This window comes from Pteronotus mesoamericanus, unplaced genomic scaffold (genome assembly GCF_021234165.1).
Source record: "Pteronotus mesoamericanus isolate MK-2021 breed Mesoamerican mustached bat unplaced genomic scaffold, CSHL_Meso_final contig_24, whole genome shotgun sequence".
NCBI classification, from domain to species: Eukaryota; Metazoa; Chordata; class Mammalia; order Chiroptera; family Mormoopidae; genus Pteronotus; species Pteronotus mesoamericanus.
This window is the reverse complement of record NW_026555100.1, coordinates 16,113,535-16,129,420: the sequence shown is the minus strand read 5'-3', so window position 1 is coordinate 16,129,420 and position 15,886 is coordinate 16,113,535. Positions and strand designations below refer to the sequence as shown.

Here is a 15,886-nt window from a genome sequence, read left to right as displayed (position 1 = left end):
CAATCATGCCTACAAAGATAATTAGCTAAAATTAAAAATAAAGAATTTCTGTGGAAGTTTGTGTTCTCTTTATATTGAATGTAGATCAGATATAATGAATTGCTGCCTGTTCTTAAGATGATATAAAATTAAATTTGTTAATTGGGCCTCCCAGAGAGAAAGATACATATTTTTCCATTCATTCATTCATTTATTCATTCATTCAAATCAATACCTTCAACTAATGGAGAACAGTCTTCTTTCTTAGAGCTTTTCGCTGGGGTAGTCAGTTTTCATTTAAAATGTGAATTTAGGATTTTAAAAGTAAGTTTTAAAAGTTATAAGGTTTAGGCAGAGCTTTTCTAAAACCCTACCCCCACTATGAATGTTCCACCTCTGTCATCTAGGAACATAAAATTGTGCAACATATAGGGTCAGATGACATATGCTACTCATTGTATAAAAAGATATCAAACACTTAAATGTGATATACTAGTTCTATTCCTTATCCTAATCTGGGTCATCTAACACATGTTTGTAGAGGTCATGGCAGTCAACCTTTGTTCTGTATCCCTTTAGGGTGCAAAGAGAGATCCTTACTAGGGGACTCTTACTATCTGCAGTTCTATTGTATTTTTTTATTGTCTTCAAGATTTAAGAATGATTTTCAAGTGCAGAAATCTCTCTTAAAGATAAGGTAGAGGGAAATTAAAGAGAAAGTTTGTGATTTATCTAAAGTATAATTTAGATCTCTTTTTCTTCCCTTATAGAATTTTGATGTTTTTTTGTTTTAAGGAACATTTAAAATACTGATGTGAAAATACTTTAAAAATGTAAAAGTTTATCTTTTATGTTTAAATAAGTAAAATTTTAAATAAATACAAAATAGTGTTTAAAAGTGAGGTAAAACAAAGCGCGTTTATATAGTACATATATATTCTTTACATCGTTGAGAGCATCTTTGTGTTTTCCATTGTCATCTTAAGGTAACTATTAAAAAATGCTCCTTCGTCCAGCTCGAAAGTCATCCGGTTAGAAAAACATAAATATGCAATACCTTTAAGCATTAAAAGTGAAAGTAATGGGATCTGGATGCAAGTATAGTATCACTACTGTGATGAGTTATTTGTACATACTAAACTAATTGTGCTAATGTTGGGCGGTGAGAGCAACCAACTGAGAGCCAACAGTAGATTCCTGATGACTAGAAACAGTAGGACGACGCTCTCCCGGGAAGCAAGACAGCGCCTGCGCTCAGACTCAGTTTGCGCCCGCCCTCCTGCTTTTTCTGAAGCCGCCGTTTTCTTTTTCTTTGGCGCTCTAGCCACTGGGGACGCCCAACCCAAGCGTGACTGGTCTCTGATTGGCTCCTTTGAAAGTCTACGGATCACCTGATTGGTGGGTCCGGGTCCTTTAGCGCGGTGAGTTTGAAACTGATTGCACTTACCTTCCAAGCTGGCTCTGGGAAGTTAAGGAGAGAGTGACGCCGACGTGGTAGCCGCCGCCGCCGCCGCTTTCGCTGCGGGGTGATTAGCCGGGTAAAGTTGCTGGGTTCAGGGTCATGCTGCTGGGGCTGACAGGGGCCGGCTTGGGGGCTTTGGAGGGGGAGTATTGAGGGACCAGGCGGTAATGCGGTTGCTGAGCCGAGCAGCTGGGGTTTGCGCGGAGCCAGGCCGGGCCTCTGGATGCTGGGCCTGGCCTTCACCTGGAGCCTCTAGCCCGGGCCGTGTGAGCTACGTCGTGCCAGGCTTTCAAGAGAGGCATGGGGGCGGGGGGGCGCCGAGCGGGGGGAGTTTCTCTGGGGAGGGATGGGGCTGTCCTGGCCTCTGAGTTGGCTTCTGGGGTCTCGGTCGGCTGTGGTCAGGAAGAGGCCGCCCACCTGGCTAAGGAGGGTTTTGGGTAGCGGCTGAAGCCCAGTCAGTGCTTAGTCTCCACCGCGCCGAGCGCTTGCGGAATGCGAAGGTCCGTCCCGGGTCCTTTGTGCTCTCTGCCCTCGCTTCCGTGGGTGGAAAGCAAGACCGCACTTGGGCCAGGTACCCACGCCAGCCCTTGAATCCAGGCGCTTTGGAAACCGATCTGATGAATTAACCCGTGGGCCTTCTCTGACTTGCCCCTGTGCCCAGGACCTTGCCCACCCAGAGCCTTTTAAGAAGACTTAGCCAAGGCACACAGCCAGAGGGAACTTGAATTTTTTTTTTTTTGTTTCTATTTTATGCTCATGGTTGTTACATACTATGGAATTAGTAAAAAGCGGCAAGAAATGACGAAAGATACATAAATCTGTGGGTTTTAATATCTTCAATCAATTTTTATTTAATACTACCTTACAGAACACACTTCTAAATACCTGGAAGTCTCTAGGTGGTTGAGCAACTGGTGCTTTACACGCTGCAGCTATTAGTACAGAGCCCTAGGAGGCACTCAAAAGGCCTAAAGCGTATCCTTTATTTAGAATTGTCACAGCGGGAAAATGGAGGAAGTGTATTTAAACCCACTTTTTAAAGTGTATTTAAAGTGTATTTAAAGCTTTGAAATTGAGTTAGTTTTTAGCTGTTCATTCAAAGTGAGCTCAACAGTTTTATTATGCACTAGACATACTAAATCTGGATATTGAAGAAAAGCTTATTATCTTGTACATTACCATTTCTTAAAATTAAAAATTTTGAGGATTAACATTCATGGCTAATGAAGTCCAATTTTGTTCATGTAAAAAAGATGATTTATCTACTTATTTCCGGAATGATTTTGAAGATGAATGTGAGAAATAGAGCTTAAGAGGCAGTTACTCAGTGATCTTTATGTATGATTCTTATCAGTGATGAGTGTGTTAGAAAGTCAATTACGCTTTGGGCTTCTAAAGTTTAATTGGCAAATTTACTGAGGCAGTCTTGAGTGGTTGTCAGCATTTCAACTTTTTTTTTAAACCGTTCTTTGTGATTCAAGTATTTTTTTGACTTTGTTTTTGAGATTATATAGGGTATAATTAGAATTTTATCTGTGAAATTGCACCTTTTAGGGTGTGAAATGATACTTCCTACTGTTTAAAAAAGTACCTTGAAAGTTTTCATCATGTTTGTGTATGTGACTGCTAAAAACAGGAGAAAGACGGAAAGTCACTTGATCAAGTTTAAACACTTATGATTTTAACAATTTTTCTTTTTAAAATTTATTTATTTTAGAGAAAAAGAGGAAGGGAGAGAGAGAAAAACGTCTTTTGTTGTCCCACTTATTGATGCATTAATTGGTTGGTTCTTGTCTGTCCTCTGACTGGAGATCAAACTCCCAGCCTTGGTGTATCTGGAGAGGCTCTAACCCACTGGGCTACCTAGCCATGACCCTTATCAGTTTTTCTAATAAATCAACAGTATGACTACATTTTATCTCCCCACTTAAGGTCTTAAGATTATCTTTATAAAATCATAAAGCAGTAGAAATGTCAAATAACATTATTTGTTGAAATAGCTGAGTATAACTTTGGCACACAATGGTGCTCCTTAGAAGTGTTCTGATAGAAAACATACTTCTGGTTTTTGTTTGGGAATGAGAGATAAGTTAATGTCTGAATTTGAGGGTTTATTTGGAAGAAGCTAAATCACTGGTATAAGATATACAAATATTTCTAATGCTTAAGGAGCTAAGAAATTGTGGGGAAATCTTATTGTACGAGTCCTTTCCCTTGTATATAGTTTTAATATAATAACTAATGTTTATTGAAAAGTAATAACTGTACTAGGCACTGTAGAAACTGCTTTACATGTTGTATCTCATTAATAACTTAAGACTGACCTTGGAATTAGTGACATATACTCACATAATTTTTTTTTCTCTCATTTTAGCATCTACCATAACTATTGATTGACTATGGAAGACTATATCAAAATAGAGAAAATTGGAGAAGGTGAGTGCTTTTTAATATAAAAGTTTTAAAGATTTAATGATGCTATATGAAGACGTGTATGGTAAGTATTTATTAAAATCTAACCTTTAATGTATCTTACTCTACTAATGTGCATTAATACATATGTTATTTGCATAACAAACACAAAAGTAACCAAAAATGTTCACATTTCAAGAGAATTGAAATTATTCTGATGACTCCCTGACAACCTCCCTTCCCGATAATCATATTGTAATACTAACCAATTAAAACAATATTTGTATTTTGATAAGTCTATTGATGTCTTTTATATATGTTGGGAGGAGAATTATGTTAAATTTCATAATATACATTTAGTCACCTATAGCTATTTTTAAGGTGGTAAATATTTTATTTTTACCTAAATTTTTTGAACTGGTTTCAATAATTGACTATTAAACTAATTTTTAAAAATTTTCTATTTAGTTATACTAGGTTGAAATGATCTGTCATATGTACATGTTTAAGCTATTTTAAAACCAATAATATATAATCATTTGTTCCCTATCTGTAGTAATTTTATTAACATTTTTAAAGAATGTTTATATGGTATAAATGAGGAATAAAAATATCCCTTTGGCTGTTTTTCCCCTCCCCCAACAAAATATCTTAAGTTTTATACAGGACATCCTAAATGCTTCAGGGACAAATTATATAGCTTATGTAAAATAATTTGCTACTAGAGTCCAATTTATATAGGTTCTGCTTAAGGAACAGTTTCAACCATATTTTTAGTGTGCTCCAAAACCCTGCTTGTATAAGTAATGCGTTAGTAAAAAGGGGAGGAATACTACAAGGAATCTAGTAAGATAGTCATGACAGTTTTGTGTGGTGGGCAGTGTTGGAGATGCCTGCTTGCCTGCCTGCCTTCCTCCCTCCCTCTCTCCTTTCCTTCCAAGATTTTATTTATTTTTAGAGGTGGGTAGGGGGGAAGGGAGGGAGAAAAAGAGGGACAGAAACATCAATGATGTGCAAGAGAAACATGGATCAGTTGCCTCTCCCACATCCCTTACTGGGCACTGGGTCTGCAACCCAGGCATGTGCCCTGACCAGGTATCAAACCAGCGACCTTTTCGGTTTGCAGGCCGACACTCAATCCACTGAGCCACACCAGCCAGGGCTGTTTCTTATAACTTACAAATTCTATATGATTTCTGCTTCTGAAAAAAAAAATTATTACACCCATATAACTTATAAAAATTTTGCTACTGAGTTAAAAATAAGTTTGATTAGCATGTCTTAAGGCAGACAATTTGTTATTGATTCTTAGCCTTCTTTGAAATATCTTTTTCTACCATTGTAGAAACTGATAAAAGCTATAGAATAGATGTTCTCTCTAGAAAATTGCACTCTAACAACTTTTGAAATTATACTGATGTCATAGAAAAGTAGCAAAGCTATTTAACAAAAATTTTATACATATTGAGTTGGCCAAAAATTTTGTTTGTTTTTTTCTGGTGGCTCTAGCAGCACTTATTGTCTGACTTTATTCAAAACAATTTTGTTAGATTGTATCAATGTGCATTTAAAAGAAAACATCAAAATTGGTGAATTTTTGTGTAGCCATTTTAATATTGAAGATAGAAGAAAATAAGGAACATTTTCAGCATATTATGCTTTATTATTTCAAGAAAGGTAAAAACTCAACTGAAATGCAGAAAAAGATTTGTGCAGTGTATGGAGAAGGTGCTATGACCGAATGCGTCAAAAGTGGTTTATTATGTTTTTGTGCTGGAGATTTTTTGGTGGATGATGCTCCACGGTCAGGTAGACCAGTTGAAGGTGATAGTGATCAAATTGAGACATTCATTGAGAACAAGCAATGTTATAACACACAGGATATAGCCAACATACTCAAAATATCCAAGTCAATTATTGGTGAAAGTGAAAAACGTGTCTTACTTTATGGAAAAAACTAAACGGACATCTTGTCAATCCAATAATTAAGAGGTCCAAGACTTCCCTGAATTTCCCAACTGCACTTTAAAAGTCTAGAAAATTTTGTATATCATGTATATTAACTTGATTTAGCTAAGTAATCCATCTTTTATTATGGCCATTTCCCTCCCCAGAATCTTTAAATTGACATTGTTGCTTTTGGTATGCAGCCCAAGTATCAGAGTCAGTGTTCTCATCAACTTCTGAAAGGGCCTGAGGCTTTTCTGCTCTGGTAAACAATGTGACCTCTATAAGACTTAATAAACATTTAATAAAATATTTTATCCCCATTCTTTAATGGATGAGAATTACTGACTATATATTTGCAATACGTAAAACACCATTTACAGAGTTTTCTAAAAGTGTCACAGTGACTCCTGTTAATAATACTTCCTGTGCCCAAATCTTTATATTGTATTTTATACCTATCTATTGTCGGGTAGGGTATTTGAGATAAATTTAATTTGCAAAGGGTCCAATATATTTCTCTAATATATGCTGGAAAATTACCGGTGATTTAAATGTATGGAAAGCCTGTGATGACTACATGAATTTTATTTCTTAATTATAGACCCATAATTGTCCTCAATTTCTTTTTGGAAGTGATGAGGGTATAATTATGAGTAAGATGTTTCCTATCTGGACACAGCAAGACATTTTTATCTTTTAACACCTTGTGCAATTCAGTCATTTAAAAAAATCTTTGAGTTTGTGGAGGGGTGTCACATAGCAGACATTTCCTTTGTCTATTTCAGGTACCTATGGAGTTGTGTATAAGGGTAGACACAAAACCACAGGTCAAGTGGTAGCCATGAAGAAAATCAGACTAGAAAGTGAAGAGGAAGGGGTTCCTAGCACTGCAATTCGGGAAATTTCTCTATTAAAAGAACTTCGTCACCCAAATATAGTCAGGTATGGTACAATATCTGGATTTTAACCATTGTCTGCATGCTATTTAAAATGGGCATTTCAATGAAAATTTCTACATTTGCTTAATTTTGAGGTACCTTACTGAGGGAAATAGAACCCTACTATTTTTCTTATTTGAGGATGCTGAACATGGACAAAATAGGCTGTTAAAAGCAGGAACCAAGTTAGAGGAGCTTGGTCATAGAGATTAGTATTTGGGGCTGAAAAATTAAGGCAAACTGGCTGGGGGAGAAAGGGGAGACCTTTTCCCTGAGCTTTTGTCAATTCTTAGAGCTCTAGTCCTTTAAAGATACCTTAAACAGAGTCCTAAGATAGCAAGCTAGGTCAGAAGAAAAAGAGTAGTATTTTCTTTCCTCTTTAAATATGTGGGCTGGTGTTTTGGGGTGGGTTGTCTTTCTAAAGGTCCAAGTTAGGATTTAATTGAATCGGGGGGGGGGGCGGTCGTGCAGAGATAGTGAGCAACTGTTAAGGTCAGATACTACTTTAAAATTTATTTCTATAATTTATCTCTGTAGAAAAAACAAACTGAACAACAACCAGCCAGCCTAGAAATGTTTGGGAATATGAGTGGTTTGACAGTTAGCGACTTCTACATAGTACAACTTAGTTTTCGATTGCTGCCTTGAGATTTCTTTCTCAAATTCTTGTTTAGTACTACTAGGGAAGGTTTTCACTACTAGGGAAGCTACCATTCTCTTCTTTCCCAAAGCAGTATGTATTTGTTGTCATAGAAAATATCTTAAAGCTGCTGTGAAATTTTGGGAATTTATTTTATGAGAGGTCAAAAATGTTTACTCTTTTTTTTCATCTATATAATTGTTTTATTTTTTAGTCTTCAAGATGTGCTCATGCAGGATTCCAGGTTATATCTCATTTTTGAGTACCTTTCCATGGATCTAAAGAAATACTTGGATTCTATCCCTCCTGGTCAATTCATGGATTCTTCACTTGTTAAGGTAGGAAGCTTGCCTAATTTTATTAGTACTTATTCACTGTGAATGTAAAGGGCCTACTCTATGTAAGGCCTGTGTTTCATAGAAATATGCTTCGAAAAAGTGTTAGAAAGTAGAATGAGGAAAAAAAGAGTATTTCATTTTCTTCCCACAGATTAGATTGTTAAGTTACCATTTTATTACTAAATATTGCTTCCAATTATAAATTGAAAAGTAGTGTCCAAGAAAACAAAACTAATAAGTATGTATTATATTGTTGGAAATAAGATTCTGGTCTTTATTTGGCTGTCAGATGTGTAAAACAAAGTAGCAAAAGCCTGGGGCAAGGTGGTGGAGGCAGGTGATTTTATTTTTTCTGGTTTTGAATATGTTTTGATTAATTAACTGTAGGCATTATGTTCTGTTAAACTATAAATGCATACTTAATTGTTTAAAGAGTAGTGAAGTGTACAAAGTGAAAATGTCTTATCCTGATGCCAGCTTGAGCAAACCACTCCTCTGGGTGTTACAAAACACTTATCTCTGAACTACTAAACAGCATACTCTGATCATTGTATCTGTTGAAACATAATCACAGTATCTTTGTTATTTCTCTGGAATCTGACCAGTGTCTCCAAAGAGAAAATAAATATGTAAAGGTAAAAGATAGAAATGAAAAAGACTATTTTTATTCAAGATAGAAATATCAATTGTGTAGAGCAAAAGTTTAAGAAACATTCGTACAGAAGACTTGACTTGTGACTTAATGAGAGGCCAAAAAACAGTAGAAGACAAAATGAGTTCAATAGCTGTAGATGTGTCCATAAGGTGAGTTTCTTTGTCTTTGGTGCACAAACATGATATTGTATATAGATAGGTTTTTCAACCTTCAAATGCTTCTTGTTAATCTTAAATGGCCTGACAGTGTTTTGGTAGTTAAATTTCACTGCGTTATAATTTCTTCTTTCTTCAAGAGAAACTCACCAAGGTTATTTAGAAAATCATTATATGTTATAGTTAATTTTCTAACATGTTTTCTTCCAGAGCTATTTGTACCAAATCCTACAAGGGATTGTGTTTTGTCACTCTAGAAGAGTTCTACACAGAGACTTAAAACCTCAAAATCTGTTGATTGATGACAAAGGAACAATTAAGCTGGCTGATTTTGGTCTTGCCAGAGCTTTTGGAATACCTATTAGAGTATATACACATGAGGTATGTAAATTGTGTGTTTTTGGTATTTTTAAGTATGATTTTGGTATTTTAAGTGTGATTGCTGGATTTTCTTCTATATTTGTTCTATGAGTCAAGAAATGCTCAAAAAGATTTTGACTCTGTCAGTTATCAGTTTATTGCCTTAGCTCTGAATTCACCCTTACTTTTATGCTATGTAAAAATGGAATTGGAACCTTTCTTTCCTTTTTCTTTCTTTCTTTTTTTTTTTTTTCTTTTTTGCTATCTGGAGAGATGTTATGCTTTGTCAGCAGGCCATGTCGGAAAAGCATTGTGGGGGGTGGGCGGGTTTCCTTGCTATAGTTCTTAGAGTTCTCATTATTTCCTACCAATCAGTCTCACTATTCCAATCTACTGTAAGAGTTAATGAAACTTTCCCTATTCAGTCACTGGGTAGTTTCTGTCTCCTGATTAGATCATTTCTGATACACAATCGAATTGATTGAAAGACAGGTTTTGTTGCTTAAGGGGTACTGTTTCAGATACATTTAGGAGCTACATGTCTCATCAATGTTATATTGATGACTTGGCATTTCATTTGTTATTTCTGGAGGGAATGTCGAACTATGTAGTATAGGCTTATAGTCAAGTGTTGCTTAATGTCTGGGATACGTTCTGAGAAATGCATCGGTAGGCAATTTTGTCATTGAGCAAACATTATAGAATACACTTAAATACAAACCTCGAACCTACTGTATATTAGGTTATATAATATAACCTATTACTCTGAGGCTACAAACCTGCACAGAATGTTACTATACTGAATACTGTAGTAAGTTGCAACAGAATGGTATGTGTCTAAACATAGAAAACGTACAGTAAAAATATATTATAAAAATTTAAAAATGGTTAACCTGTATAGGGCATTTAAGGAGCTTGCAGGATTGAAAATTGCTCCAGGTGAGTCAGTGAGTGAGTGGCGAGTGAATCCGAAGATTTTGGACGTTACTGTGCACCACTGAAGACTTTATAAACTATGTAGTTAGGAGGCTATACTAAATCATTTTTCAAAAGCATAGTGTTGTGCTACAGCATTAGGGTGGCTATGCCTTCACTGGACTATAAACGTTTTTTAACTGCATTATAATCTTAGGGAATCACTGTCATATATGCCATTTGTCCTTGACTGAAACATTTTTATGTGGCATATGTTCATATTGGGAAACTTTCTTTTGTGGAGTTGTCTACCCTTGAGCCCAAAGACTTTCCCCAGATCAAAATCTATGGCATTGCTCATCTGGTTAGGTGTCTTGGCTTTTTATCATCGTTTTATATCATTTTCCCAGGGCTAATGCCATTGACCTCATCAACTTTAAGTTAGAGGTAAAAGTGTTACCATTGTGATAAGTTATATACTGAATAATAGATCAGCTCCAGACCGTTAATAAACTTGTTATGACTTACTCATGTTTTTAGCACTTAAGCACTATGTGCACTTTGTTCAGTGGTCACCCGAAATCCCTCATTATCAAATGGGCTTTTCTTTTTTCTTTTTTCTTTTTTTTAAACATTAAACATTAAGGCTGTCTGAACTTTTTTGATCCACACTTTAATGATCTCAAAAGCAAGAAAAGATTTGGTGTGCTTTATCTGTTTCCCACCGCCTCCCACCCCCGACCTTAATGAATAAAAGTTAGAAATGAAATATCTTCCATTTAGTATTTTGTGTTATATTGTTAATTTTTAAAAGTGTTATCAGAGGCCTTCTGTAGGACAGTTGTAATGAAATAGAAATAATGTATATTTAGGTAATTTAATGCCACATATTTATTCAATGTGAAAATTTGCTTTGTAATAGGTAGTAACACTTTGGTATAGATCTCCAGAAGTCTTGCTGGGGTCAGCTCGCTATTCAACTCCAGTTGACATTTGGAGTATAGGCACCATATTTGCTGAATTAGCAACTAAGAAACCACTTTTCCATGGAGATTCAGAAATTGATCAACTCTTCAGAATTTTCAGGTATTTTTGTTTTTTCCTAAAGGTGTTACGAACTTTAAAGGCAACATGAATATAATGAGATATTTATGCTTTAATAATTTTTTATTTTGCTATGGCTTTTAGAGCTTTGGGTACCCCCAACAACGAAGTGTGGCCAGACGTGGAATCTTTACAGGACTATAAGAATACATTTCCTAAGTGGAAACCAGGAAGCCTAGCATCCCATGTCAAAAACTTGGATGAAAATGGCTTGGATCTGCTCTCGGTAAGGAGTGCCCTTATGCTATCACTGATGATTCTGAATATTCTCAATCCTTTCTTTTAACTGGGAAATAGGAAGAAAACTAACTTAGTGATATGTCTGTTATGTTTATTGTATTACTAGCTCCATTTCAGATACCAAGAAATCTGAGTGGTTTTGAGAACGGAATTAATGTTAGTTCTTTTCGTTATTTTTATTATTTTTTAACTGATAGCTACAGATATTCTGTGAAGGAAAGGTCAGTATTAATACGCCTGTTGTTGTTGGTTAGGTTGCTGACTTGTAGCAGCCTTCCTAGTTAAAGGTGTTTCCCTTTTTGCTTGATATTTTTAGTATTAAAGTCTTCTACTGCATGAACTCCCATTTCTTACTTTGTACCATCCTTCTACAGCAGAAACATTAGGTGAAGGACTGATACAGTTCTTGAGAATGTTTCCTATTACATTGCCATTTCCAACTAACAGTTATTTTCTTTAGAAACAAGACATGTTAGGATTGAAAAAAATTAATTGTCCTAGGGCTGCTTCAGGAAGTTTTAGAATGGTATTTAAATATTGAGCTTTTAGAAGGAAGTAATTTTTAATAAATCTCAGGTAACTTGATTCTAGAAAAAATATTTTGGCAGGTTACTAAATATAGTAAAAAATAATCTATTGCTATATCATTATATACATCTTCTAATTGGTCTTGGGCACCTTTCTCACCTTATAAATCATTGTGCCACCAAATTCAGCTCAGATTTCCCAGTTGTTTGCAGTGAAGTCCAAAGTCCTTTACCTGCTATTTAATATTTTGTATATCAATATTGTTGAGTTGACATAAAAGACCTTCCATATTCTGGGCCCAGTCTATCTTCTTAACTTCTGTAATTCTTAAATACAAAGAATTGCACTTCAGTTAACAAAACAAATCAAATGCTGTAAATCAGAGGTCCTTAGTCTAGCCACTATTGACATCTTGAACTGGATCATTCTTTGTTGCCAGGGAGCTGTCCCGTAGGTTGTTTTTAAAGTTTAGCTTTATTGTTCCTTAGCTCTATGAACTTGGGCAAATTACTTAACTTCGAGCTTCCATGTCTTAATTTGTAAAATGGAACTAATGCTGTGCCTTTTGTGGTGAGGATTAAGTAACATGATATTTGCAAAGCACTTTACTTAATGCTAGATGCCAAAGAAGAGCTCAGATGGTAACTAGATAGTAGAAGTATATCTTCTCTGTGTGCTGATTTGATTTTAAGATTAATATTTCTTTAAGATAAACTTTAAGGTCAGTATTAAACTTGGTCATCTCTTTCTGGTGATATATGAATTAATATTAGATTGGTTCACTTAGTGACTCATTATAACTGTTTATAACACATTGCACTCTGGTTTTGTTTTTATTTGGAACTTGCTGGAAGCTACATCAGAAACCCCTGTAGTTTAGTTTATTGCCACCATGTCAGAAATGTTATAAATAGTACTGTCTGGAGTGGCTCAGTGGACTGAGTGCCAGCCTGCGAACCAAGTGGTTGGCAGTTCAATTCCCAGTCAGAACACCTGCCCTGGTTGCCGGCCAGCTCCCCGGTAGGGGGCACGTGAGAGGCAATCACACCTTAATGCTTCTCTCCCTCTCTTTCTCCCTCCTTTCCCCCCTCTCTAGAAATAAATAAATAAAATCTTAAAAAAACACACACTTTAAAAAAATGTTGTAAATAACTTGAATGACCGTTTAATTTCCAAAGTAGATATAATTATATATATTTCTTAAATGTACGTCTTGGCTTTAAAGCTATTTCTGAATGCCTGCATCCTAAATCACAATTTATAGCAAAAAGAGGTTATTGAGATATCTAAAATTTTAGGAAGAGGTTATTCCAGAGCAAGAGGATGAAATAATGAGGATGAGTCGTGTTTGTGGTTTGCTATTGAACTAATGGGAACTAATGGTCATTTTGTAGGTTTCATACAATTAGCTTATGGCTTATTAGTTGAGATGTTTAGGCTTTATGGAGTTTTTTTTAAATGGTTCATTTCTTAAATAAATAAAAACCCTTTTGTCTTTTTATCTTTCCCCTCCAGAAAATGTTGGTGTACGATCCTGCCAAACGAATTTCTGGCAAAATGGCACTGAATCATCCATATTTTAATGATTTGGACAATCAGATTAAGAAGATGTAGCTTTCTGACAAAGAGTTTCCACGTGTAGTATCAAGAACAGATAGCTATATTTTACTGTCAACTCTATTTTTGTCTTCTATATTTTTGTTTTCTTTGTTGTAAAACTGAAGCTGTACTTCATCTTCTAACTTCAAAAGTTGTAACTTAAAAATGTAAATATTGTTCTATATGAATTTAAATATAATACTTCTGTATATGTGTGTAGATCTCACTGTAACAACTATTTGTTACTATAATAAAACTATAACTCTAATATTGATGTCAGAAATTGGAGAAAATTTGAGTTAACTTTTATCATATCAAACCTTGTAACAGTTGGGTTTTCTTGTAGTTGGAATTTAGGAAAGTGTGCTAGTTAAGCTCAAAGTTCATAATGCTTTGAAGTATTTGTATGCTCTGGGTGTTTCAATTTTTCTGTCAGTTTCTTGCCACGTGTTAATTTCTGCTGGCATTTCAATTTGTGATTTAAATATTTAAGCATTCAGAGTGAGGAAACTGCCCTGATTTGAGAAATAATGCTAAATTTATAGAGGTTTTTACTAACTTATAAGACTAGCTTTAGAGTATGCCGAAGTTTGCTAAGGTTTGTAGTTAAAGATCAAAGGCTGTCCATAGCAGGGCATAGTTTAGAGAATTTATGAACTACCCTATTTTTTAGGTAGGTTATGAAAGATATTTATCTAAGTGACTTGGTAAAAGGTAATAACTGCAAAGGAGTTGCATATTGTGGCTTTCAATTCTGACTTAAACACTATGTCAAAATTTGCAAATAAAGTTTTTATTAGCAGCCTTCTTAGAAGGTTCAAGTATTTGTATAAAAAGTATTTAGCAAAAATCACAAACTTTGTGAATTGTGTAACAATGCTCAACGTGTTCTTATTAGCAGCCTGATTTAAATTAACTGTTAAAGCCAAGAGAAATGTCTGTAAAAATAATTTTATCACTTTTAGTGTGCATCTTTCCTTTAACCACATATTCTCTATTTTTTTCCTATTTACCTATGATTAGAAGAGGTGTTCATGTGTTATTGGTCCTGTGACTAAACTGATTGGGTAATGTAATGGGTGATCTTTATGTTGTCTTGTAATTTTTGCAGTCTGCAGGAGAAAGTTTATGTATGGGTCACTTTAGCAGTGGAGCTTAGGAGATGTTTGGTGGCTTTGTTCTAAGTCCTCTGGTGGAAGTTAGCCTGTAGTAAGAGAATGCAGAGCCTTGGATATGGAAGTCATTTGGGGTCATTGTAGAGAGTTATTAATGGTTGGGGGTGATTTGATAAATGAAGGGACACACAAAAGAAACTATCAACATATCTGATATAATTAGTTCTTGGTACTTTTATTACAGCAATACATAAGTGCATGGTGTTAAATGCTTGGTGCCGTGTGTGATTTGGTAGAGGCAGCGTGAAACCTTGATTTCTCCATGGGCTTTAATTTGAAAAGTCAGTTTATCTATTTAGAACCTACTTGGACCCTGGCAATGAGATGATAGAATACTATCATCCATTGCTGTAATGAGTGACTTTCTGTGCATACTTGTGTAGTCCTATATGAAGTGTTTGTCAGCTTAAGTGACTGGGTGAGAAGTTAACTGGATCCTCATCTCATGCATATTTTTTAATTGGCTATGGTGCTTCTGATTAATTTTAAAATGGAGCTTGTCTCTGGGCCAGTAGTCTTTAAATCTGTTTTGCACTGGGAACACCTGGGACTAACTGGTTCTACCTTGAACAATTCTGAAATTGAAAGTTAGGAAATGTATTCCAGGAAGTTTTTTGTTTGTTTGTTTTTTGTTTTTTCAGAAGTTCCCCAAGCTGATTCAGATGTAGCTCAGTTATCACTATTTTTTGGTGAGTTTTACAACTTGGACTTGCATATAGTTTAAGTTGTCTTGAAACTTCATGACATCATGCAATGACTTGTTCTATTTGTTTCAGTCTGTATTTAAGAGGGAAAAGGGCTGTATATTTCATCACCAATATAAGACTTTGATATGCTCGAGCATACACTGAAAATTGCAGTATTTTGAGATTCTCCCTAGACTCTAGAGGAGGGTTTTTAAATCTATTTAAATATACAAGCAGTAATGTTGCAGAGAAGTTAAAAGTGCTTGAGGAGATTTGAGGGGTCTGTTGGATGGAATAAACATATTCCTTTAGCAAACTCATAGGTCAACTTCAATCTCTGTTGAAATAGTTGCCACATTCAAAGCAATCAGTATCCATAGGACCATAGATTTACTTTGCATTGAGGACAGCAAATTAGTGATTGGAATGTGGAGTGAAGAGAGTAGTGGGTACTGTTTAAATAGGGTTATGACAAAATGGATAGTTGAATGACTAAAGAGAAAGTGAAGGAAGGAGGTATAAAACATGAACCTGATGAGGGAGAATTCTGACTTAAAAATAGCATTTAGTGGATGAAAGAAGGTGAAGGGGTTAGCCAGACAACATGGATGGTCAATATGGATATTGCTTGGGGGAGGTTGGATGGGGGTTGGGTAGAGGTGGGCAAAGGGAGAAAAGGTGGGAACAACCGTAATAGTGTAAAGTACAATAAAAAATAGCATTTAGGGGAAGTTAAAGGTGAGATAGTAG

At 35.4% G+C, this 15,886-nt stretch overlaps 1 protein-coding gene across 1 annotated transcript; it reads left to right on the top strand.

The window, feature by feature from the left end:
* The first annotated feature begins 1,491 nt into the window (after positions 1-1,491).
* CDK1 (cyclin dependent kinase 1) lies at positions 1,492-13,290 on the top strand. The gene is made up of 8 exons (XM_054572448.1): positions 1,492-1,517; positions 3,816-3,877; positions 6,589-6,745; positions 7,596-7,719; positions 8,740-8,910; positions 10,727-10,890; positions 10,993-11,134; positions 13,192-13,290. The coding sequence occupies exons 2-8, from the start codon at positions 3,841-3,843 to the stop codon at positions 13,288-13,290; spliced, it is 894 nt and encodes a 297-aa protein (XP_054428423.1). The 5' UTR covers positions 1,492-1,517; positions 3,816-3,840.
* Positions 13,291-15,886: the final 2,596 nt, after the last annotated feature.

Coding starts and splice junctions, on each gene's coding strand:
- CDK1 (XM_054572448.1), top strand. CDS start 3,841: ATGGAAGACTATATCAAAATAGAGAAAATTGGAGAAG. Junction 3,878..6,588: donor AATAGAGAAAATTGGAGAAG/GTGAGTGCTTTT, acceptor TGTCTATTTCAG/GTACCTATGGAGTTGTGTAT. Junction 11,135..13,191: donor ATGGCTTGGATCTGCTCTCG/GTAAGGAGTGCC, acceptor TTTCCCCTCCAG/AAAATGTTGGTGTACGATCC.